We start from the raw sequence: 20,714 nt of genomic DNA on the forward strand, positions 1-20,714 counted from the left end.
TATTCGGACTGTAGGAAATTTATTGCGAGAGAGTGGTTGGTCTGTGAGCGTGGAGCGAGAGAGATGGAGATACCTTGCGCATCTATAGAAGAGGCCAAACAACGCCGACGACGCAGGGAAGCTCTGGCTCGTGAACAGCTGTCACACAAGGATTTACCCGGCACATCATCACCTCAAGCGAAAGAGCTCTCCACATCTCAAAGTCCCGCCAACCTGGCACATCTCCACGAGCGCTACTTCTACGATACATATAATGGCGGAGCCTACCTCAACTGCAGTTGGGCCCTACATCCTGCAGGACCTGGTGGATGATCTGCCGTTGGATACTCTGGCGCATCAGAATGTTACCATAACCTGCCTTGAATCTTGGGGTGAGTTCGCCCGTGTACATGAAGCTCCGATCACAGTGGGGTGTTAACACGGTTGATGTGGACTCGTAGGAAACAACCTATACGTGGGAACCTCCGCGCATGAAATCCTCCATCTTGTTTCCATTCCGGCGACCCCAAATCCCGCATCTCCGAAGCCTGTATATATCCAAGCTTCTCGATTGGAACCTCAATCATCCCCTACAACCTCCGGCCAGCCGTTCATAAAACAGATATTTGTTCTACCCACAGTGTCAAAAGCCCTAGTGCTATCATCCACCGGACTTCTCACATTCTACACGCTTCCAGAGTTCTCACCAGCATTCAAGGGCACCAAACTGAAAGAAGTCTCCTATGTCGGTGGTCTCAACCTCAACGAAGAGGAGGCGGACCAGCGCCCTGGTGCCGAATCGAGTGAAGGAAGACCAAAATTGGTTATGGCCCTCGCTAAAAGCAGGATACGAATGATCCGGATCGGCGAGGAGCTTCGACTCGTCAAGGTTACATGGGCGCACCTGCGGCATCGTCAACACGGGCTAATAATTGAGAAGGACATACCACTATCGAATACCCTTTCGGCGGTACGGCGCGATAGTATCGCTTGCGTGGCAACGAACCAGAATTACAATATGCTCGATATCGATAATATCCAGCGGATACCGCTGTTCCCAATATCTACGGCTTCGGATCCAGATCTTCCAGCTCCTCCGGTAGAACCTCCGGCAGAACCACCGACAGAACCACCGGCGGAAGAAGCATCTGAGGACTCCAGCTCACAGCTCCATCCACCGCGCGCGTCCTCCCTTGCCGTCCGGGAAAGAAGAAACAGTTCTGCCACGGTCACTCGGGAGGGGTCTACGGCTGTCACCCATAACAGATCCGTGAGCGCGGGCAACATACCCCCTGGGGGTAGTGAGCGAGGCTCTCGCAGACCAACCTCCCGGCTAGGGCAAAGCCACCTTACTCCCGACTCCGGAACCCCACGGACATCGTCCCCAGCCCCGCCGACGGGTAGGCGGCGCTCACAATCCAGAGGGTCTCGGGTGTCTTCGCCTGCTCCTCCGCCACCTCCGCCAAAGAGCCCTGAACCAAGGGGCGCGTTAAAACCACACATTGCATCGCCGTCACCGGGCGAATTCCTGCTGACTACTGGTACAACCCCGGAGGATCCGGGTGTGGGGATATTTGTGAATATGGAGGGTGATGGAACGAGAGGCACAATACAATTTGAGCGATACCCTGACCAGCTAATCGTACAAGGTGGCTGGGTCATTGCTGTGATACATGGCAAGGGTTTAGATATGCAGCGGTGGGATCTAGAGGATGAAAGCTCCCTCGATGAGGCGGACAAAAAGGGGACTATACCGCTAGAAGGCGAGGTGCAGCTGCAGGAAGTGCTTGGGTTGGATGGCACAATAGTAGCCGATGCTGGGAGGACACTTCGACTCGTTCGTGTACCGCTTAAACCCGTGGATGGCGCACCCAGCGAATCTCCGGCCGACCAAAAGCGAAATGAGGAGGAAAGAGTGATAGCGCAACGTATCTCCACGGTACAAAGCAGGGTCGTTGTCTTTGCTGGACCAAAAGTGTGGACATTACTCCCATGCCCGTTATCAGTACGGCTCAATTCGCGCCTTCCAAACTTTTCCGATGAGAATTTCGATGGCATCCTTGCTAGAGTGCGACGAGTGCTTCATGTACTTCATGAAGTGCAATCGATGGAGCCGGACTCCGAGACAAGTTTCCATGAGGTGTCGTTTGTTAGGCAGAAGTGTGGGCTACTGGTACTTGGGGAACTCTTAAAGATCACGCAAAAGCAAACCGCCGATATCACAGCCGATGAAATTCTAAAAGTGGAGGTGGCACTAATAGAGAGTGCGCTCGATCCTAGGTTTATTGTCGCTCTTTTTGGTAACGCCTTTGAGGAGGATATAGTGGAAGGGGACGGCGGAGTATGGGTTTATGGTGGAGTGAAGGAGGTGTTCATGAACCTGAAGGAGTCGAAGGAAGTGGGTAGCGCTTTCACTAGAGACGTGTTGCTGCTACTGAAGCGGTACCCTCGCTCAGTGGAGGAGCAAGAAAGGGTTTGGCAGTGTGGCTGATGAGAAGGAGGTCTTCTCAACGGTTGATGCGGCGATGCTGAGGGTGCTGCTGATGCTGGACTCAGAAAAGTACTTGGTCGATAGGGGACAGACTGTAGTCCCTGAAGGCAATGTTCGGGCGGAGCTATACGCTTTCATCGATGCCGGTGTTGACGATATCGCTGGTACGGCCTCTATCCTCGAGACCTTCGGGCGACTCTATGTTCTCAGCATTCTTTACTCCAAGGCGAAGATGTTCAGAGGTGTACTCGACACTTGGAGACGGATACTCGACGGAGAAGACACCTCCGGCGAGTTTGAGAATGGAGAAGTCAGGGTCAAAAATTATCTGCTCAAGATGAGGGACCCAGAGCTCGTAGAAGAATTTGGATGCTGGCTTGCGACACGTAATGCCGTGCTGGGAATCCAGGTCTTCGCTGCCGAGGAAGCGAGAGTCAAATTTGAAACCGCAAAGGTGCTTGAGATGCTACGTGCACGGGCTCCTGAAGCGGTTCGACCGTATGTTGAATATCTTGTTCTCGAGAAAAAGGTAGAGATTTCACAGCACCTACCGCATACAAGATTCTAACTCAATTCTGCACCTCAGAATACAGCTCACGCCAACGAGCTCATCTTCCTATACCTCGACGATCTTACTCATACGCTCTCAGTCGACCCTTCGGCGGTAACAGCCCTCCAAACGTCATATGAATCTTACCGGGCTCTTCACACACCTAAACCCACCTATCACGAATTCATCGTCGATAATTCACCAGCAGCCGGCTCCGAACCGTGGTGGCACAACCGCATGCGACTACTTGAGCTCCTCGGTGGTGCTAGTGGCTATGATATCGCCCAAGTCTCCGAGTCTATCAAGCAGTACCGTGAAATCCTCGTACCAGAAATGGTGATCCTCTACGGCCGCGAATCCAAACACACGGACGCACTAAAGCTCCTCACCCACGACCTTCGAGACTTTGACACCGCGATCAACTACTGCCTCTTTGGCGGTCTGAGCATATTCCAGACCCGAAATGTCATCACCGACCGTGCAGAGCAAAGCGAGCTCTTCGCCGTCCTGCTCGACGAGTATTTGAAACTCAAGAACATGAACGAAAGGATCGAGCAAACCAGCCAGCTACTCGAGAAATTCGGGCGCTGGTTGGATGTTACTCATGTCCTGAGTGTTATTCCCGACGATTGGAGTATTGATATTGTGGGTGGGTTCTTGATTACGGCGCTCAGACAGCTAGTCAGAGAGAAGGCTGAGGCGAAGATCGAGAGAGCCATAGGGAGGAGCAAGAATCTTCGGGTTGAGGCCGAGTTTGTTAGACAGTGTGATGAGATCGGGCCCGTTGTTGATTTGGGGAATTAGGTGATGTGTGCATATTATTTTCTGGGCGTTTGGGAGTTGGAGAACGTTTCTTTCATGTCTAGATGGAGGGAATATAGGATGCTTTTGGGCAGAGAGGACTATCACTGATTGCCATTCTGATGGCCACAGAGGACACAAGAAACAGCTTTGGACTGACGAGAGAGAGAACATCAATTCGTTTCGCATACAGCCGTACTATGTAGACGATGGCGAACCAAACTAACTAGCATTTCCCGTCTGCTCTGCAAAGGATCGAGGTGGAAACTCCGCTAGCACACAGTCCGTTCCGCGCCACTGCATACCAAAGCCGGTTGCTTTGGGCTAACGGAATTAAGGCAAGGAGACGTGCTTTGAATCTCTCGAGTGAGACTTCATGCTTTCCGTGCGCGGCTCTGCCCAACAACACCCACACACTAGGGTTTGTGACTTGTCTAACCCGCACCCACACAAACTACGGCGGAAGCCCCCCGTCATCCAAGTCTAGCGATTTCCCGCCGGCCTTCACGAATTAACGACCGATCGAAAACAAACGCCGACAACCTACCCCCATTTCTCGACAATCCGAATACCGTCGCGATGGCCAAATCCAAGAACTCGTCCCAGCACAACCAGTCCAAGAAGGGTACGCTCGACCGATTGCGGAGGATAGAGGGGCGCAGGGAGATCGCGGGCTGATGTGTACGACCGAAATACAGCCCATAGGAACGGTATCAAGAAGCCTAAGACTTTCCGTTATCCGAGCTTGAAGGGAACCGACCCCAAGTTCCGCCGCAACCACAGGTGTGTTTTTATCGCATCCGGGACTGCAGTGAGGAGTTGGCTGATGAGGTGAAACTAGACATGCTCTCCACGGCACCATGAAGGCCATCGTACGTTTCCACCGCGACCGACACCACAGCCTCGATTCCGGAATAGCAGCTGACAATTTCTACAGAAGGAGTTCAAGGACGGCAAGCGGGAGACCGCTTAGATATTCCATATCTAATGTGAGCGGTGGAAAAGGGAAGAGGTGTTTCAGCGTCGTCGTTTTCCGATTCATACACGGGGGTTTCTTGCAAATTTCGGTCAATCTGGGGGTTTACTGGGCGCGCACGACATGAGAATCATCTTCTTTTCTCAATCCCGGTGACATTAGCGACGCGCTGTGAATGGACGTGCTTTGCATACGATGTCGATTGCGACGAATATTCATCATCACGACCACCAGTTTCTGCCGATTACCGCCCTGCCTTCGCCAGCTGGCTGCCGACTTGTATGGAAGCTGTGTTTGGAGGATGACAAGCTGTCTGAGATGCCCAGTGACCCAAAAAAGAATGGGCGAGGAATGAAGGTGGAAGGCGGAAAGAGTGACTCTCCAATCAGTCAGGCATTTGTGTGTACAGCACCGAAGGAACCCTACCTACGCGTGCTGAAGGAATTTATTCTATCGTGCCAAGAGTAATACACTCGTACCCTACGAACACCACCTCCTGATAGTTGGGGGATGGCGTACCTAAGGTCCGATACATATATTTTTGAGTTCAAGCTTTTCGATTCCTTTCCAAGAGCTACCTCGGTTTTCGCTTGATGTTGTAAACAGATGGTCTCGATCAGCGAGATACCTCCACTTCTATAGACTAAATTGAATACACCGAATTTAACCAGTGTATCGAACTGTCGTTTTGATGTCCATCTCAATGTGATGCTCGAGTGGGTCTGGCCGAAATTATTGCGTCCCAAATATAGTACAAACCCAGCCGTTGACTCTTTATCCTCATATCTCTAACACCTTCTGAGTCAAGCGCAGCGATCCCCATCTCTGCCCCGCGTTAAGACGTGCCCCTCCACCCCACTTCAACACCCGCTAAGTTCACCACTCAAAAACCCGCAAGTCATCAACCATGGCGATGAATCCGACCGCGAGTCGTGAGCGCTCCATTCTTGACTGTCATCTTGACTCTTTCTAATTTCCTGTCCAGAGGCTACACCTGCAGAGCTCCTTCCTCCCGCTGGCGATGCTCCCGAGAAACCCAAGTCCGAGAAAGAATGTTAGTGGGGGCACGAAAACCCTCACAACCAAGGGCACATTGACTGACTATACCCCGACACAGTGGCGAAGGAGCGCGCAAAGGCCGACAAGCTAGCAAAGTTCAACGCAAAGAAGGCGAAACTCGCGGCCGACAAGGCGGCGGCTACGGCAACGACCAATCCCGCCAAGGAGAAGAAGAAGGAGAAGAAGGCGGCGGCTGCTGAGCCCGTACCCGAATACGTTGAGGAAACGCCGAAGGGTGAAAAGAAGAGTGAGTTCTAGCTTTTCAGGGGAGGGGAGAGGGGTGGGTCATTGACGATTTTTTTGCGCACAGTCCTCAAGTCCCTCGATGACCCTGCATACAAATCCTACAACCCAGCCGTCGTCGAGTCGGCCTGGTACGACTGGTGGGAGAAGGAGGGCTTCTTTGAGCCCGAATTGACGGCGGATGGAAAGATCAAGCCCGAGGGTGTCTTTGTCATTCCCGCACCCCCACCAAACGTTACCGGTGCGCTGCACATCGGTCACGCCCTTACAATCGCGATCCAGGATACCTTGATTCGATGGAACCGCATGTTGGGAAAGACAACGCTGTTCGTGCCCGGTTTCGACCATGCCGGTATCAGTACCCAAAGTGTTGTCGAGAAGACTCTTTGGCGGCAGGAGAAGAAGACCAGACATGATCTTGGTCGTGAGAAGTTTACCAACTTGGTGTGGGAGTGGAAGGAGGAGTACCACACTCGCATCAAGAACCAGCTCAAGAAGATGGGAGCATCGTACGACTGGAACAGGGAGGCGTTTACTATGGACGAGAACCTCTCGAAAGCTGTCGTCGAGTGTTTCGTCCGTCTGCACGAAGACGGCGTCATCTACCGTGCCAACAGGCTTGTCAACTGGTGTTGCGCGCTCACGACCACCTTATCTAACCTTGAGGTCGAGAACGAGGAGCTTACCGGAAGAACCCTCCTCTCCGTCCCCGGCTACGAGGAGAAGGTCGAGTTCGGTATCATTGTTTCGTTCGCCTACGAGCTTGAGGATGGTTCGGAGAAGGTCATTGTTGCCACCACTCGTCCCGAGACGATGTTGGGAGATACTGCCATTGCTGTCCATCCCGAAGATGAGAGATACAAGCACCTCATCGGCAAGAAGGCCAAGCACCCCTTCGTTGACCGGTTACTCCCCATTGTAGGAGACGACTACGTCGACAAGGAGTTTGGAACTGGTTGTGTCAAGATCACCCCCGCCCATGACGCCAACGATTACGCGATCGGAGAGCGCCACAAGCTGGAGTTCATCAACATCCTGAACGATGACGGTACCTTGAACGAGACCTGTGGGGAGAAGTTCAACGGAATGCCCAGGTTCACTGCGCGTAAGGTTGTCATTGAGGAGCTGACCAAGCTCGGATTGTACGTCGAGACCAAGGACAACCCCATGCAGGTGCCCCGCTGCGCTAAGTCGAAGGATGTCATCGAGCCCGTCATGAAGCCCCAGTGGTGGGTTAGCCAGAAGGCCATGGCCGATGCTGCTATGGAGGCTGTCAGGGATGGACAGGTCAAGATCAGGCCCGAAGTGCCCGAGAAGGAGTTCTTCATCTGGCTTGAGAAGATCCAGGATTGGTGTATCTCGCGTCAGCTCTGGTGGGGTCACCAGGCCCCGGCTTACTACATCTACCTGGACGACGAGGAGGTCAATGGATGCGGTGCACTTCCTGAGCGATGGGTAGTCGGCCGTACTCTCGAGGACGCCGAAAGGCAAGCGAAGGAGAAGTTCCCGGGCAAGAAGATCCACCTTGAGCGTGATCCCGATGTCTTGGACACCTGGTTCTCCAGTGGTCTGTGGCCGTTCTCGATCCTTGGCTGGCCCAACGAGACACCGGACATGGAGAAGTTCTATCCCAACTCGGTTCTCGAGACTGGTTGGGATATCCTCTTCTTCTGGGTAGCTCGCATGATCATGCTGGGAATCAAGATGACTGGTAAGATCCCGTTCACAGAGGTGTACTGCCACCCCATCGTCCGCGACTCCGAAGGCCGTAAGATGTCCAAGTCCCTCGGTAACGTCGTCGACCCGCTCGACCTCATCTCCGGAATTCCGCTCAAAGAGCTTCACGACAAGCTCCTGACCGGTAACCTCGACCCGAAGGAAGTCGAGCGCGCAATGCAATACCAGAAGACCGCCTTCCCAGACGGTATCCCGCAGTGCGGAAGTGACGCTATGCACTTCGCTTTCTGTGCTTACACCACCGGTGGAAGGGATATCAACATGGACATCAAGGTCGTTGAAGGATACAGGAAGTTCTGTAACAAGATGTACCAGGCCACCAAATTCGCGCTCATGCGTCTCGGCGACGATTACCAGCCCAGGCCAGACTCGAAGTTGACTGGCAAGGAGAGTCTCGTCGAGCTCTGGATCCTCCACAAGTTCAATGCGGCCGCGCAGAAGGTCAACAAGCTCCTCGAGGAGAGAAACTTCTCGGATGCTACCAAGGCCGTCCACAAGTACTGGCTCAAAGAGCTGTGCGATGTCTACATCGTACGGACCCTTCTTATAATTTAATAGCCATATACTAAGCCTGCGTAGGAGAACTCTAAGCCACTGATCCTCGAGGGAACCCCCGAGCAGAAGCGGTCCGCGCAAGACACCCTCTACACCTGTCTCGAGGGCGCACTTCTCCTGATCCACCCGTTCATGCCGTACGTGACCGAAGAGCTGTGGCAGCGTCTCCCTCGGCGCGCCGGCGATAAGACGCGCACCGTCTGCAAGGCCGCCTATCCCGTGTTCCGCGAGGATCTGGACAACGAAAAGGTCGAGAAGGATTACGACATGATCTTTGAGATCACCAGAGAGATCCGGTCAATGACTGCGCAGTGTGAGATTCCGAATGATAAGGCCGAGCTTTACATTCAAGCCTCGGATGACGAAACTTTCGCCACTATTGAATCGCAGATTCCTAGCATTAAGGCGCTGGTCAAGGGCCTTGACTCCGTCACCGCCGTCTCCTCTGCCTCCGGCAGCATCCCCCACGGCTGCTACGCACAGACCATCTCGACAAAGTGCTCCGTGCACCTCGCTGTCACGGGACGTACCGATGTTGACGCGTTGATTGCAAAGAAAAAGAAGGATCTAGTGGCCGTCGACGGAGCGAAGAAGAAGCTCGAGAAGGCGCTCAAGGCGAAGAAGACTGAGGAGGTCGAGGAGAAGCTCAACGATGCGACACACAAGATGAAGACGCTGGAGGAGCTTATTGCTATGTTTGAGACGCTCAAGGCGTAGTAGACATGCGTTTAGATGGAGAGACGGGGTAAAAAAATGGCGATTTGGGGGTTTCTTTCGTGGGGTTTTTTTTACATGTCTGGTCGAGGTCAAATCAATGAAATGTGTCCCATCATCAGTGCTAAACGTGACGTGGACAATATGAAGCACTCGCTCTGGTTATTCCACCTAGTGTAGCCCCAATCGTGAAATTCTCGGTATCGAACCTGCTGCGACTGTGAGGCCCACTGACCGATATGCTGAAGACATTGGTGATCACTCGAGCAGTAGTAGTGGGAGAACAATGGTGAGTTACGTATCCATCCATTCATAACACAAAGTACAAGCAAATCATGTTTTATTAACCCAAGCGCCTGTACAAATTCCGAAAACCGACCAAGTCGCTATCAAAGCGCACATGCAAGTAAGTACCCACGCCCCGTCCCCATATTGACCATCTAAACAAGCACCACAGCCACCCCCAACGCCGCGGCCAAAACCCACGCGCCCACCTGGGCCCTACCCGCCGCACCGGTCGCACTCGGCTGCGCGGCGGATCCGCTTCCGCTCGCGGAGGGATCCTTACCCTCGCTGGTGCTCGAGGAGCCATTGACGCCGCCGAAGGGGCCCGTGGACGGCGAGAGGTTGGCCGAGGCCGCCTTTGCGGCAGCGACGTACGTGGTGAGCTTCTTGTCCGCGGGCGCGTTGATCACGCCGACCATGCCGCCCTGGCAGTGCTGGCCCTGCGAACAGTAGTACCATATCGGCTTCGTGTCGTTGATCTGGATCGTGTATGTCGGGAACTGGGTCCGCCGTTAGCTTCGTGCTCGCCCCAGGGCCGCCAGAGGGGCAAAAAGAAACTTACGTCGGTCGTTCCCGCCGCTACCGAGTGGAAGCCCGTGAAGATCCCCTTGCCGCTGGCGAGTGGAGCGCACGGCGAGTCGAATGAGCTCTGCACTACTGAGTGGTTGCGCGGCCAGAAGCGGAACTCGACCCATGAGCCGACAGGCGCTGTCAGCTCCGACGGTGAGAATGTTAAGGCGCCCTGCGCGTTAGATACTCGGACTATTGTTACGGCGCCGGAAGTGGCGCTGGCGGGCGCGGTGGAGGTGGCCGAGGCAGCGGCGGAGGGGTATTGCGCGCTGGCTAGGCTGCTGAGCGAGAGCAGGGCGCTCAGGAGTGCGAGGGTGGTCGTGGGGAAATGCATGCTGGTTGGTGTGGTGGATGTGGTGGATGTGGTGGGGAGGGAGGAGTGTTCTTGCTGTCTGCCTTTCTATTGTTTCGTGGACAAGGTGTAGGTGTATGTGTAGAATGAGGATGAGGAGGCTTGTGATGATCTGTCTGTCTGTCTGAAGAATTCCAATAATCGACGACGAAGCCACTTTATACCCACCTCCGTTCCCATTCCCACGCACGCTCACCAACCATCTCCAGGTCTGGAGCGTCCGAGACAAGCTCTCCGGGACGACAGTCTCGAAATACCTTGCATAAGGATCAGAAATAACAATAATAGACGTCGAAGCCTGAAGGGAACGCAGTTACGTTACACGCTGTTCCATCCGCACGACAGACAACATTTCAAAACCGTGGATTGTTCGACTCTAACTCGCACGCCTTCCGTACGACCATAACCATGGGCGCCTCACCTTCACCCCCACCCGGGAGCAGTCGTGGGTTCATGGCTGAGGGTGCATCGAGTACCTAGAGCGTATGCTACCAGTTGTTGTTGGTCGGTTATTTTTGCGTGGCGCTGGGTCTGGGTCCGGGTCCGAGTACATACTGCATGCCTGGTAGGCGAAGTGGTGTTGGTGTTGCGGCGTGTGTGAAGCGGAATCGAAACCGACGTTTCAGTTTCACTTCTGCATGGACGAGCTTCGAGCTTCGAGCTTCGAGCATGCAAGCATGCAAGCATGTGAGAGAGTTTGGTACAACCTACACCCCACCACAACCACCAGCGGCTAGTTAGCCATGGCTACAGAACCTTGCTGACACATTCTACACAACACCGCACCGTACGGGGTCGCTGGAGACTGGAGTTATGCATCCCTCCCTTCGCCACGACTCACGAGTGCATCATGACCAAGGGGGAAACCACGAATGCATCCGGTTGGTTGGTGGAATGCTGAAACATGAGGGTACCTACATACCTACGGTAACACCGGATAACATGCCGACGAGCGTCGACGAGGTGCCGACTTCCGGGTGTACATATGGGTTGGAGGAGTTTAGAGGAGAAAGAGGGAAGTGTTGTTCTCCCCCTGAATAGGTATCTAGACGGGGCATACTCCAGAGGAATAGGTACCTACAGGATCCTGCACTTCCCCGGGCTCGGCTGTCACATGGCCAAGAGTGAGGTAGGTATGGCCGCGTACAGCTTTGGAGCTTTGGGTCGTATGTAAAGTTTTTGGGGTTGTTCAGTACTAAGTAGAATAACAGTTATCAACAGATAGATAGGTAGGTATGACCATCGCTTGCCCCGAGATATCCAGATGACAACATTCACAGCTCATTCACGGTATGTACATCTACATTCACTTATCACGCATCGCGCCGCACGCATCACAATCAACTTTCCCGAACTGCATCCTGTATGTATCAAGTAGTAGGTATTCTATAGTATTCTATCCGAGTAACACAAACCACCAAGCCCATCCATTCATCATGTCCACCCGTTAGCACATCCCGTCATTTCCACCCGTCTGCAGCTGCAACTGCACCCTATCAAACAGTATAGGTAATCCGATTGTAGTTCGTATGATATCCATAACAGTTGCTGCCACTCCAGGCCAGGCCAGGCGTCACCGTCTTCCAGTGAACCGCTATACTTTGGAGGTTGCTGGCCGAGGCTTGCCCAGGCAAGACGAGTTGAGTTGAATTGTTCCCTTAGTTCAGCGATTAATGGTGGAACATTCGACCAGTAAGTCCCGTCGATTGCGAGTCGAGAAGGGACCATGGCCAGCGATTGTTTGTTTGATATCATGTCGCAGGCGAAAGTAGAGAAGAGACGAGTTGGATTACTGAGATACTGAAATACTGAGATGGCGACACCATGGAAGACGAAGACGATTTGCCGATTGGCCGTGCTTGCGAGCGAAATACTGAACCATGGCTTTTGTTTTCTGGGCCGTACTGTTTCGAAGGCGATATGACAACGAAACGAAAATTACTGCATCTGAAAAGAAATCGACCATCGTCCTATTGTTTGTATGATTTGTTTGCAGAAGTCCGAAGCGTGACGCGAAGCGATTGTGAAGTGAAGTGAAGCGACTGAGTGAAGAGTGAAGAGTGAAGAGTTGCCAATCCAAAGGAAAAGAGACTGAGACCACCGAAGTCGTGCATTGTTTTCTTTTCTGTGTTTTGTGTTCCTTCCGCTTTGACTGACTCTGATAAACGTTGCCTTCTGAACTGATCTTCTGAAAACCCGAACCTTTCCCACCACACCGTAGTCGAAAATCCCCGCCAATGCCGTCGCCGCGTGTAAAAACAAGGAAATGAAACAAAAAAAGTACAGAAAGCACACAAGGTGGGAATGAAATCAAGGACAAGGACAAGGAAAAGGAAAGCCAAATTAAGAAGTACAAGCGAGGAAGGGGTAAGAAACTTTTGCTGAAAATGGTTGTGGACTGAACATATTTTGCAGAGGGGTACACAGCTCGACGATCAAAGCACATGGAGACAAGTATTAAAAAGCCGCCCCAAAGTGTCCGGTACTATGATGGTTAGCAAAAGGTTCCGCCGCAACCATCGATTTATCTCCTGTAGCCGGCACGGTCGTCTTCGTAGCCACCTCCATAACTCCTGCCGCCTTCGGGTGCGCGGGGAGGCGCATCGGTAGGTGGAGCACCACGAGGAGGGTACGCGCTAACACGGTCACCGTAAGCGAAAGACTCACGGGGAGCACGACGGTCATCATCATCGCCACGGCTGCTGTACCTGTCGTCGCCACGGGCACCGCCACTGCCGCCATATCTGTCTTCACGGCTAGCATAACGATCAACGCCACGAGGACCTCCGTAGTCGTCACGGCTGTCACGAGAGCGGTAATGACGCTCGCCAGCATCACGGTCATCGTAGCGGGAAGAGTAACCACCACCACCTCCTCCACCACGGCGGTCGTAGTCATCGTAGTAACGGCCACCACGGGGAGGACGACGGTCGTCACCGAAACGCCCACCACCACCACCTCCTCCACCGGGGGGTCCACGGCGGAAATCATCTGCTGGCAAGTTAGCTGAGAGTACATCGTGGGACTGGTCCATGACGGGAGATATCTACCTCGCTTCGGGGGTCCAAAGTACTTTCCAGGGGTCGGGGTCCTGGGCCGGCTACGTCTCGCCTTCTCAATGCTCAGGGTCCTACCCTCAAAGGATTCACCTTGAAGTCCCTCCTTGGCTCCATCGGCCTGCTCAAGGGTCGACATCTTGACGAAACCGAATCCGCGAGACTCTTTAGTGTGAGGGTCAAGCATGATCTGGCATTTCTCGACTTCTCCATACTTGGCGAAGAGACGCATGACGTCGTCCTCAGTGAGACGCGGGTGAATACCAGTGACAAAGAGGTTGGTACCAGTGTTAGTAGCGGCATCAGCAGCACCGCCATTGCCACGACGGTCACCACCACGGTCAGACGCGTTAGACACGTCATCGCCAGCAGGACGGCGATCTTCGCGCTCAGCACCAGCGCTATTATATCAAGTCAGCAAACTGTATACGCAAAGAGGCAGTGTAAGACAAACCGATCACCCATTCTACCTCCAGGAGAGGCACTGCGGTTGCGGTCCCGTCTAGGAGGGGACTCGCGTCTACGAGGAGACATGGAGCGGTCGTCCCTAGCATACTGGTCGCGAGGCTCACCATCTAAGCTCATTGTCAGCTTTCTGTGCAGAAGTGTTTATGCATGTGCGTGTGCGACGCGTCAGGGGATTCCAAGCCAGGGCTGCTCGATGTCCAACGCGCCACTCCTTTCGGAACAAGGAAATGATGAAGTTGCCAATCCATGCAGTGCAGGCTCTCGGCGTCCTCCATGGAGGACTCAATCTCGAGGTAATATTGACGCAACAATCGTGACGTAAAATGGGGGACAAGGTGTGCGTGCGCGCTCATGCCCGTGACGAGCATATGGAACAGGAGTGGGGGTAATCACCGTCGGAAAGCTTACCATCGTAGCCGCGGCTTTCGTTTTCGTAATCCATCATGGAGGCAAATGTAGTTTGTCGAAAATGCGATGGGTTGAACTATCCTGTTCGAGAGGGGGGAGGAGTGTAAGCAGAGTTCGTGGTTTTAAATTGAAATCGAAGACAACCGGCCTCTACGCGACCGGGAGTTTCCTTCGAAGGAAAGCAAAACTTACAAAGAGAACGGAACGTCTGGTTTGACGACGAGCAAAACCTAGGGGCTACAACAGAAGCAAAGTCAAAGGTTGTTGGCGATGGTTGTGGGGGGATGGAGGACGGTGGTAGTGAGAGAAAGGGTGGTGCTCGGAGTTGCTGTCCGATGGTGATGGTGGTTGAAAGGAAGAAGGAGATGAGGACTGGTGGCAAGAAAAAAGGGAGAAGCGCGAACGACGACGAGGCGACTCTGCGCCAAGACCCAGCACAGTGCCTTGCCTAGCCCTTTCCCAAAAGGGGTGAACAACAAACAAGCCGAGCTAAGAAATCAAAGAGGGCAAAAGTGTGAGTAACAGTGAACAGGTATCTTAGCGAGTGAGTTAGTGAGAGAGAGCGAAGAATAACTAGAGTCAGAGGCAGTTCTCGTAGAAGTTGAGAGAGTTGAAGGACCTTCTTGTCGTGGGGATTGAATTGAGAGGGCCGCAGAGAAGAGCAGAGCAGAGTAAAAGCGCGAGGCTGGCCAGCGATAAGATCGATTGGATATCCTTCCACAAGCCGTGGCCTTAACTGCTACTCTAGTATGCTTAAAACCTCAGCGCGAGCCGCAAACCGCCACGCGTCGATCAACTCCCGCCTCCGCCTACCCCACGCCGCGATCCGGCACTCCGCGGGTTTCGATGGAGATGACTTCAGGCCTAAGCCAGATGATCGATTTATATGGCAAAAAGAGGTCTTAGTGAATGACACTGTATAGTACGATACGCTGGCCTCCTTGTGACTCGAGGAAGCTGCAACGGCGGCGGAAATGGAACACGTTAGATGCTTCATATAGTTCACAGATGGGGACATTTGTCGGTGAATAGATGGACTGTCCACCGGTATCGTCCACTGACATAAGGACCAAAATACATAGTCGTACACCTTACAAATATCAATCCTCTTCATTCTTCATATCGTGAGCATTATTTGAGCACATAAGATAGATTTGTACTTCCTCCCTCTCCACCTCCCCCCAACACACCCCCTCCCAGTCCCGCTCTCTACTGGTACCGCGTACACCGAAAACCAATCACACTGCAAGAACGTATCCCAAACCATACCAAATAAGAATAAAACCCTGAAGCAAAGAAAAAAGAAGTCGTAGAAGAACATATCGGAAGGAAGGAAAAAAGTACAGGCACCGTTTCGTAGACAGATAAGAATAGCAGAACCCAGAAAATCAAACCCACGAGAAGAAAGTATTCACCAGTCTCACTCCAAATTAAACCAGAAAGAGAAAGAATCAAAAGAACACCAATCGAACAAAATGAAAAGGAGCATAGGTACAAATCACAGCAAAGCAATAGGAAGGAAAAGGACTATCGCCTCTTCTTCCTCGAGGTTCCCGCTCCCGTGTTCCCGAACCTACCATTCGTCTCCCTGGCCGACTTGCGGCTCCTGGAGGGTGGGGATATGTTCTCATTCTCGCCCTCATTATTCTCGTCGCCGGTCGAGCCCGCACCCACGCCAACATCTGCATTCTCGTCGAGATCGTCCGGGTAGTCGCTGAGGACACTAGTGTTACTAAGTGCCTCCAGATCCACGGTGGCGGTTGTGCTGCTTCCATTGTTCGGTGGGAGGTCCGGTAGATCTATCATCGGATCTCGAGCCTGTGCACCGCGTGAGCGTGGTGGGGAGGAAGCGGCAACAGCGCCAGCCGCTTTCGTGGTGGATGTTGGTACGACAGCGGAGGAGCCGAGAATCGTTCCGAGCGGCGAGGGAAGATCTTCGCCTCGGTATCCACCGAGGAGATCGTCGTCGGTTGCAAACCCGTCATGCATGCTGTCATCAACATCAGACAAGTTTCCGGTTGCGCCGCCTGCAGTGGTTGTAGTGGTTGCGGTGGTGGTGGTGGCCGGCGCCGGATTGATGGCTTCTGGAACCTCTGAGGTGACAGTGTACTGCGTAGCCATTTCGTCGTCAATTTCACCCTCTGCGTCCTCATCGTGGAGATCCAGAGGTAAGACCGGCATGCGTACGGGTGGTACGAGTTCGGTAGGCACCGGTGTCGGCGGTACATCAAGCAAGAACTCGTCATCGGGATCCCCAGGTGCATCTTCCATCTCTTCATCCGCAGGTGCGTCCTCCATTCCATGATCTTCGTCAACAATTGAACTATCCACAGGCTTGTCTGGCAAAACCCCACTAGGATTTTCGGCCGAAGGGGACCTCGCAACTTCAGGCGCCAGTACTGAGCCGTAAGATGATTTGCCATTTCCCAAAGTCGAGGGCTCGTTGTCAAGCTCCGTAACGGAGGCGCTGTGGTCCCTGGGTTGCCATGGCTGAGACACGGTGTCGATGGATCCGACTATCCATTCTCCTGCCACGGTCTTCGCGAGAGCACCAATGATTGTGCCACCTTTCGGCAGATTCAAAGGCTCATATATTGAGGTCCTATTCTTGAGTGGCTCCGGTAAGGCTTCCTTAACGAGCTGGAGCGATGGGCTGTTTGGTAACGAGCCGGCGGTGCCGTTGACAGGAACGTCGAATAGCGTGCCGTTGAATTGCTCCAACAACCGCGGTCGTTTTGCCGGTCGCTCTGCCATCTCATCCCACAGCTCCTCTTGCTTCTTCAAAGCCTTCTTGAAGGAAGGCTCCAGCGCATCCATGATCTTGCCACCAATAGTCTTGACATCTTCTTCGTTGAGCAAGCGTGAAGAAGGCGGCAGTTGTGGTTGGATGTAACGACTGGCTCGGATGTCGAACTCGAGGTGTGGATCGGTACTCGAAGAGCGCAGCACGGACCGCATATCGGCAATGAACGCGGAAACGTTGGGATAGAGTCTGGCCTCAATGCGATCGCGAATGAGACCGAACCCATACTCGAATATTGTCTCTTGGTCCAATCTGCTGTTCATTAGCAACTTGTGACTGTCAAAGGGGTGGTGAAAAGCTTACTTCTGTGCTCCATCGAGGACCTCTCTCATTAGAGGAAGTTCCGGAAAGTACATCCTATCGAAGTAGGCACCGAGAACTTCCGCCTCTCGGAGCATGGAATTTTCCCCGGTGCCGACTGCCTTCACGACACCAATCATGCCAACTAGATCCTTTTCAAGACTTCCAGAAAAGTCTCGTCGGCGCTCCAGCTTCTTGCCGCCTTGAGTGTGTCCCAGGGCAGCATAGTTCTTCCGGATGACCTCTGACGAAGTAAAACTATTACTATCGGCCTGCACCTGGAATCTTCGGACTAAACTAGCACCCCGCCTAGCTTCGCGCTTCAGAGTCCAGTATTTACAAGCTTCGACCGCAAAATTCTTGGTATTTGAGATCCCAAAGTCCACAAGAGAATCGATGATGACATCCAAGATAATCACCGGTATCACTGGCGCCCCCGATTGAAGTTTCCATACTGTCCTCTGTTCGGATTCATGCTTCCGCTTGTCGCCCGATTTATGGATAGCTCGTGCGAAATCGCCAACTCCCGAAGCGCCCGATCTGGCCATGGCAGCCGCATGGGAATCGCCCCATTCGCGTCCGGTGAAGCTGTTGGCATAGTAGTTCATGGCGTCTTCCGTAGCAGCATCTACCTCATTTTCCTTTCTCCAATCCGGCGGAACATGCTTGTGACAAAGCGCTTTTAAGCCTGACGACTCGAGTTGAGCTCCTGATCCACTGGTGTTCTTCATCTTCATGTGCAGTCGGGCACGACGTCCACAAGTAACATGGAATGCAAGAAAGCAATTCCTGTTACTGCACTGGATGCAGGCGCCCATTTTCTGCTTGCAGATGTAGCAATTCTGAAAAATAAGCGATATCAGCTAGGGACCTTCAGACCGAGGCTATAGGTACAATGCTCACCAACTTCCATCGCGATTTCGGTACCAGTTCAACACCCTCGACAGGTTCCATGAACGATGGATTGGCAAGCCGAACTTCGGGAATCCAGATCGCACATAGAAGGTGTGCCCATCTGTTCGTGTTGGTCTGCTTGAATGCGCCGTCGATGTTGGGACAGAAAACACAGTGCTTTACAATATTAGCTTGGTCCCGAGCAAATCGAAAGAGAGGGAAAGAGACATACAGCGACCTGTCGAGGAATCTGCTGACACTTTCGGCAGTGCCATTGTCCTTCGGGGATATATGGTACTCCATAGCACTCTTGGTGAACAGCCAGGTTGCACCCATCACAGAAGACAATCGCGTTTGCGTTTTCGCACTCGCCGTCATCGCAGATGGCACACTTGCTATCCTCAGCTCCTTCATCGTCGTCCTCCTCGCCAGCCCTGCCAGAACTCCGTCGCCTATTCGACATCCCGACACCATGTGGTTTGGCTTGTATCTTTGGCATCTTCTTTTCCAGGTTGACCCATTCCTTCTCGATCTTGGTCATGGCAAACTCGAACATTTCCTTGTCGACCAGATCGTCGCCGGTTATCATTCGGTGAGAATTGTAGTTGGTGAGCCACTTATCATCCTGTTCGTCCATGTCGTATTCCACCACGTCGAGTCCCAACCCGCTGAGTTCCTCGTCTACTGTGACGTCCGGCTGGTCTCTGATCAAATTCGGCGGACACTCAAAGTGCGTCGAATGCTGATAGCCAATGGCAATCATCTTGTCTGACATCGGCGCTTCATTGTAGGGCTGAGAGCCACCAAGCTTGTGAGGTCCCTTGCCGCTGCCAGAACTGCCTCCCAATCCACGATGAGCGAATGTGAAAGACTGGATCTGGCGGAAAGACGGTGCGCGCAAATGGAGCTTCTCGTGCGGGTTCTGACTCTGGTTCTGCGACCTTGGCTTCCGAGTGGACGGTGGTGGGGGAGCACGGGGTGGTGGTTTGCCAGCCGTTGTACGGTGCGCACGAAGCGATGCAAGTGTAGGCACATCACTCAAACCCCTCTTGGTAGGAGAAGGTACGACCTCCGGCGCAGCCGGTGTAGTTGGTGGTGGGGTAGGTGCAGAGGTAACGGATTCGTCCTTCAGCGGTCCGTCGGTGGGGGTTGCAGCCGGCGTCTGTGTTTGAGCCGGAGGCGGGTGGGCATCTGGAGCCGACAATGCCGGATCGATGGGAACCGAGAGAGCCGGGTCCAGCATCGATAGTGGGGGCGGTGTCAATGCTGTAAGGCTAGGATCAATGGGCAAATCGTTCGTCAATCCATATGGGAACAGATCAACGTGCCTGTTGGCGCTGCTGCTGGTAGCCGACACGGGATCATAGTCGGTGTGGGTAGCAGTAGATACACCATTGGACGTGAGCGAGACCGGAGAGGTTGCCGACTTCTTTGTGTTATAATCCTCTGTGGTATTGCGCGCGCGATGACTAGAGCTTTCGGAGGGAGCACTGCCTGCAATCGAGGCACTGCGCTCACCTTGAGACTCCTCTTTGATGGATCCGGCAGGAGCCATATCTTTCCGCATCTCCTCTTCCTCCTTTATATCGACTATCTTAACCGTCTTCGTCGTCCCATCAGGCAACACCGGCGGCTTGTAGTTCTCCCCATCCACCTCCTGCGCATGCAGCACAAGCAACGGTTGATCCACATCAAATCCTGGGTGAAACTCCGTGTAGCTGCGCTCCTCGCGTGGTTTGTAAACACCATCTGGACCCACTGGAGGCGGCTTGGGTAGAGGCATCACCGGTGTCTGCGCCATGGCCGCAGCAGCTCTCCGCGCAACAGTACCCCCTCCCCCGCTCCCTCCCCCTCCTCCCTCGCTCTTCATCTTCTTTATAAGATCTCTGTAGACCGTAGCCGGGATTTCCTCTCCAGTGCTGGGGTGCAGATAGCGTCCGCCGCCACCAGCGCCCCCGGGTCTGTAGCCATTCGAGTACGTCCCTCCGGACCCTCCCACTCCTCCTCCCCCTCGCCGACGACCAGTAGGAGTCCCTTCCGGCGTCTTCGGGGCAGGCGTGCTAGCCTTCCTCCTCGACGCAGTGCTCGTTCCCCGCTGGTACAGTCTCGGTCTTCCGCGTCCTCGGCCGCGCACGGGAGTCTGTGAGGGCGTACGCGTTGTCTTGGGCGAGTTCGAAGTCATGGCTGCAGCGAGTTCCGGAGATCGCGGCGGCGGAGGATGACGTGACTTTGGCTTCCTTCACACGTCCAGTCAAGAAGCGGTGCAGGCGCCGGTCATGTAGAGTTGTGTAGGGGTGAAAGCGATAGCGACACGTCCCACGAGCACAAGTTAAGTTGGAATTCGCCTGTCGTCTTCTCTCCTGCTCCGTCTCTCTCTTGTGTCGGTACGTAGGGTATAGTTGGTGTCGGTACGGAGTTTCTTTTCGGTTCTTCTCTCTTTCGCGATAGGGGGTTGGCACGAGTTGAGGTTGGG

General features: G+C 53.6%; 6 protein-coding genes across 6 annotated transcripts; 3 read left to right on the forward strand and 3 right to left on the reverse strand.

The window, feature by feature from the left end:
• The first annotated feature begins 217 nt into the window (after positions 1–217).
• BZA05DRAFT_386775 (uncharacterized protein) lies at positions 218–4,218 on the forward strand. The gene is made up of 5 exons (XM_051482514.1): positions 218–371; positions 441–868; positions 920–2,421; positions 2,462–2,999; positions 3,057–4,218. The coding sequence occupies exons 1-5, from the start codon at positions 254–256 to the stop codon at positions 3,822–3,824; spliced, it is 3,354 nt and encodes a 1,117-aa protein (XP_051342924.1). The 5' UTR covers positions 218–253; the 3' UTR covers positions 3,825–4,218.
• Positions 4,219–4,951, forward strand: BZA05DRAFT_386777 (60S ribosomal protein L29). Its single transcript, XM_051482515.1, has 4 exons — positions 4,219–4,446; positions 4,520–4,604; positions 4,663–4,693; positions 4,759–4,951. The coding sequence occupies exons 1-4, from the start codon at positions 4,401–4,403 to the stop codon at positions 4,792–4,794; spliced, it is 198 nt and encodes a 65-aa protein (XP_051342925.1). The 5' UTR covers positions 4,219–4,400; the 3' UTR covers positions 4,795–4,951.
• A 556-nt stretch (positions 4,952–5,507) lies between these two features.
• BZA05DRAFT_368219 (tRNA synthetases class I-domain-containing protein) lies at positions 5,508–9,229 on the forward strand. Its single transcript, XM_051481582.1, has 5 exons — positions 5,508–5,729; positions 5,783–5,851; positions 5,915–6,103; positions 6,167–8,367; positions 8,416–9,229. Exons 1-5 carry the CDS (start codon positions 5,705–5,707, stop codon positions 9,106–9,108), a joined length of 3,177 nt encoding a protein of 1,058 aa, XP_051342926.1. The 5' UTR covers positions 5,508–5,704; the 3' UTR covers positions 9,109–9,229.
• A 164-nt stretch (positions 9,230–9,393) lies between these two features.
• Positions 9,394–10,514, reverse strand: BZA05DRAFT_162973 (Cupredoxin). The gene is made up of 2 exons (XM_051479106.1): positions 9,953–10,514; positions 9,394–9,890 (listed from the first exon to the last, which is right to left on the reverse strand). The coding sequence occupies exons 1-2, from the start codon at positions 10,292–10,294 to the stop codon at positions 9,546–9,548; spliced, it is 687 nt and encodes a 228-aa protein (XP_051342927.1). The 5' UTR covers positions 10,295–10,514; the 3' UTR covers positions 9,394–9,545.
• A 2,322-nt stretch (positions 10,515–12,836) lies between these two features.
• BZA05DRAFT_415674 (uncharacterized protein) lies at positions 12,837–14,278 on the reverse strand (the record flags this gene model as incomplete). Its single annotated transcript, XM_051485328.1, has 4 exons — positions 12,837–13,303; positions 13,363–13,769; positions 13,823–13,943; positions 14,245–14,278. 4 exons carry the CDS (start codon positions 14,276–14,278, stop codon positions 12,837–12,839), a joined length of 1,029 nt encoding a protein of 342 aa, XP_051342928.1.
• Positions 14,279–15,564: 1,286 nt separating this feature from the next.
• Positions 15,565–20,684, reverse strand: BZA05DRAFT_163105 (uncharacterized protein). Its single transcript, XM_051479107.1, has 5 exons — positions 19,570–20,684; positions 18,474–19,515; positions 18,251–18,418; positions 17,351–18,189; positions 15,565–17,299 (listed from the first exon to the last, which is right to left on the reverse strand). The coding sequence occupies exons 1-5, from the start codon at positions 20,421–20,423 to the stop codon at positions 15,772–15,774; spliced, it is 4,431 nt and encodes a 1,476-aa protein (XP_051342929.1). The 5' UTR covers positions 20,424–20,684; the 3' UTR covers positions 15,565–15,771.
• Positions 20,685–20,714: the final 30 nt, after the last annotated feature.

This window comes from Tricharina praecox (assembly GCF_024521635.1).
Source record: "Tricharina praecox strain CBS 144465 chromosome Unknown BZA05scaffold_3, whole genome shotgun sequence".
Taxonomy (NCBI): domain Eukaryota; kingdom Fungi; phylum Ascomycota; class Pezizomycetes; order Pezizales; family Pyronemataceae; genus Tricharina; species Tricharina praecox.

Excerpts from the sequence above, each read along its gene's own strand:
- BZA05DRAFT_386775 (XM_051482514.1), top strand. The coding sequence starts at position 254 with ATGGCGGAGCCTACCTCAACTGCAGTTGGGCCCTACATCCTGCAGGAC. Across the intron at positions 869-919 it reads AGGAGCTTCGACTCGTCAAG|GACATACCACTATCGAATAC; the intron begins GTTACATGGGCG and ends ATAATTGAGAAG. Across the intron at positions 3,000-3,056 it reads ATCTTGTTCTCGAGAAAAAG|AATACAGCTCACGCCAACGA; the intron begins GTAGAGATTTCA and ends TCTGCACCTCAG.
- BZA05DRAFT_386777 (XM_051482515.1), top strand. The coding sequence starts at position 4,401 with ATGGCCAAATCCAAGAACTCGTCCCAGCACAACCAGTCCAAGAAGG. Across the intron at positions 4,447-4,519 it reads GCACAACCAGTCCAAGAAGG|CCCATAGGAACGGTATCAAG; the intron begins GTACGCTCGACC and ends ACCGAAATACAG. Across the intron at positions 4,605-4,662 it reads AAGTTCCGCCGCAACCACAG|ACATGCTCTCCACGGCACCA; the intron begins GTGTGTTTTTAT and ends AGGTGAAACTAG.
- BZA05DRAFT_368219 (XM_051481582.1), top strand. The coding sequence starts at position 5,705 with ATGGCGATGAATCCGACCGCGAGTC. Across the intron at positions 5,852-5,914 it reads ACCCAAGTCCGAGAAAGAAT|TGGCGAAGGAGCGCGCAAAG; the intron begins GTTAGTGGGGGC and ends ACCCCGACACAG. Across the intron at positions 8,368-8,415 it reads AGCTGTGCGATGTCTACATC|GAGAACTCTAAGCCACTGAT; the intron begins GTACGGACCCTT and ends AAGCCTGCGTAG.
- BZA05DRAFT_162973 (XM_051479106.1), bottom strand. The coding sequence starts at position 10,294 with ATGCATTTCCCCACGACCACCCTCGCACTCCTGAGCGCCCTGCTCTCG. Across the intron at positions 9,891-9,952 it reads TAGCGGCGGGAACGACCGAC|TTCCCGACATACACGATCCA; the intron begins GTAAGTTTCTTT and ends CGGCGGACCCAG.
- BZA05DRAFT_163105 (XM_051479107.1), bottom strand. The coding sequence starts at position 20,423 with ATGACTTCGAACTCGCCCAAGACAACGCGTACGCCCTCACAGACTCCC. Across the intron at positions 19,516-19,569 it reads ACCAGCAGCAGCGCCAACAG|CCTTACAGCATTGACACCGC; the intron begins GCACGTTGATCT and ends CATTGATCCTAG. Across the intron at positions 17,300-17,350 it reads GTCCTCGATGGAGCACAGAA|ATTGGACCAAGAGACAATAT; the intron begins GTAAGCTTTTCA and ends AATGAACAGCAG.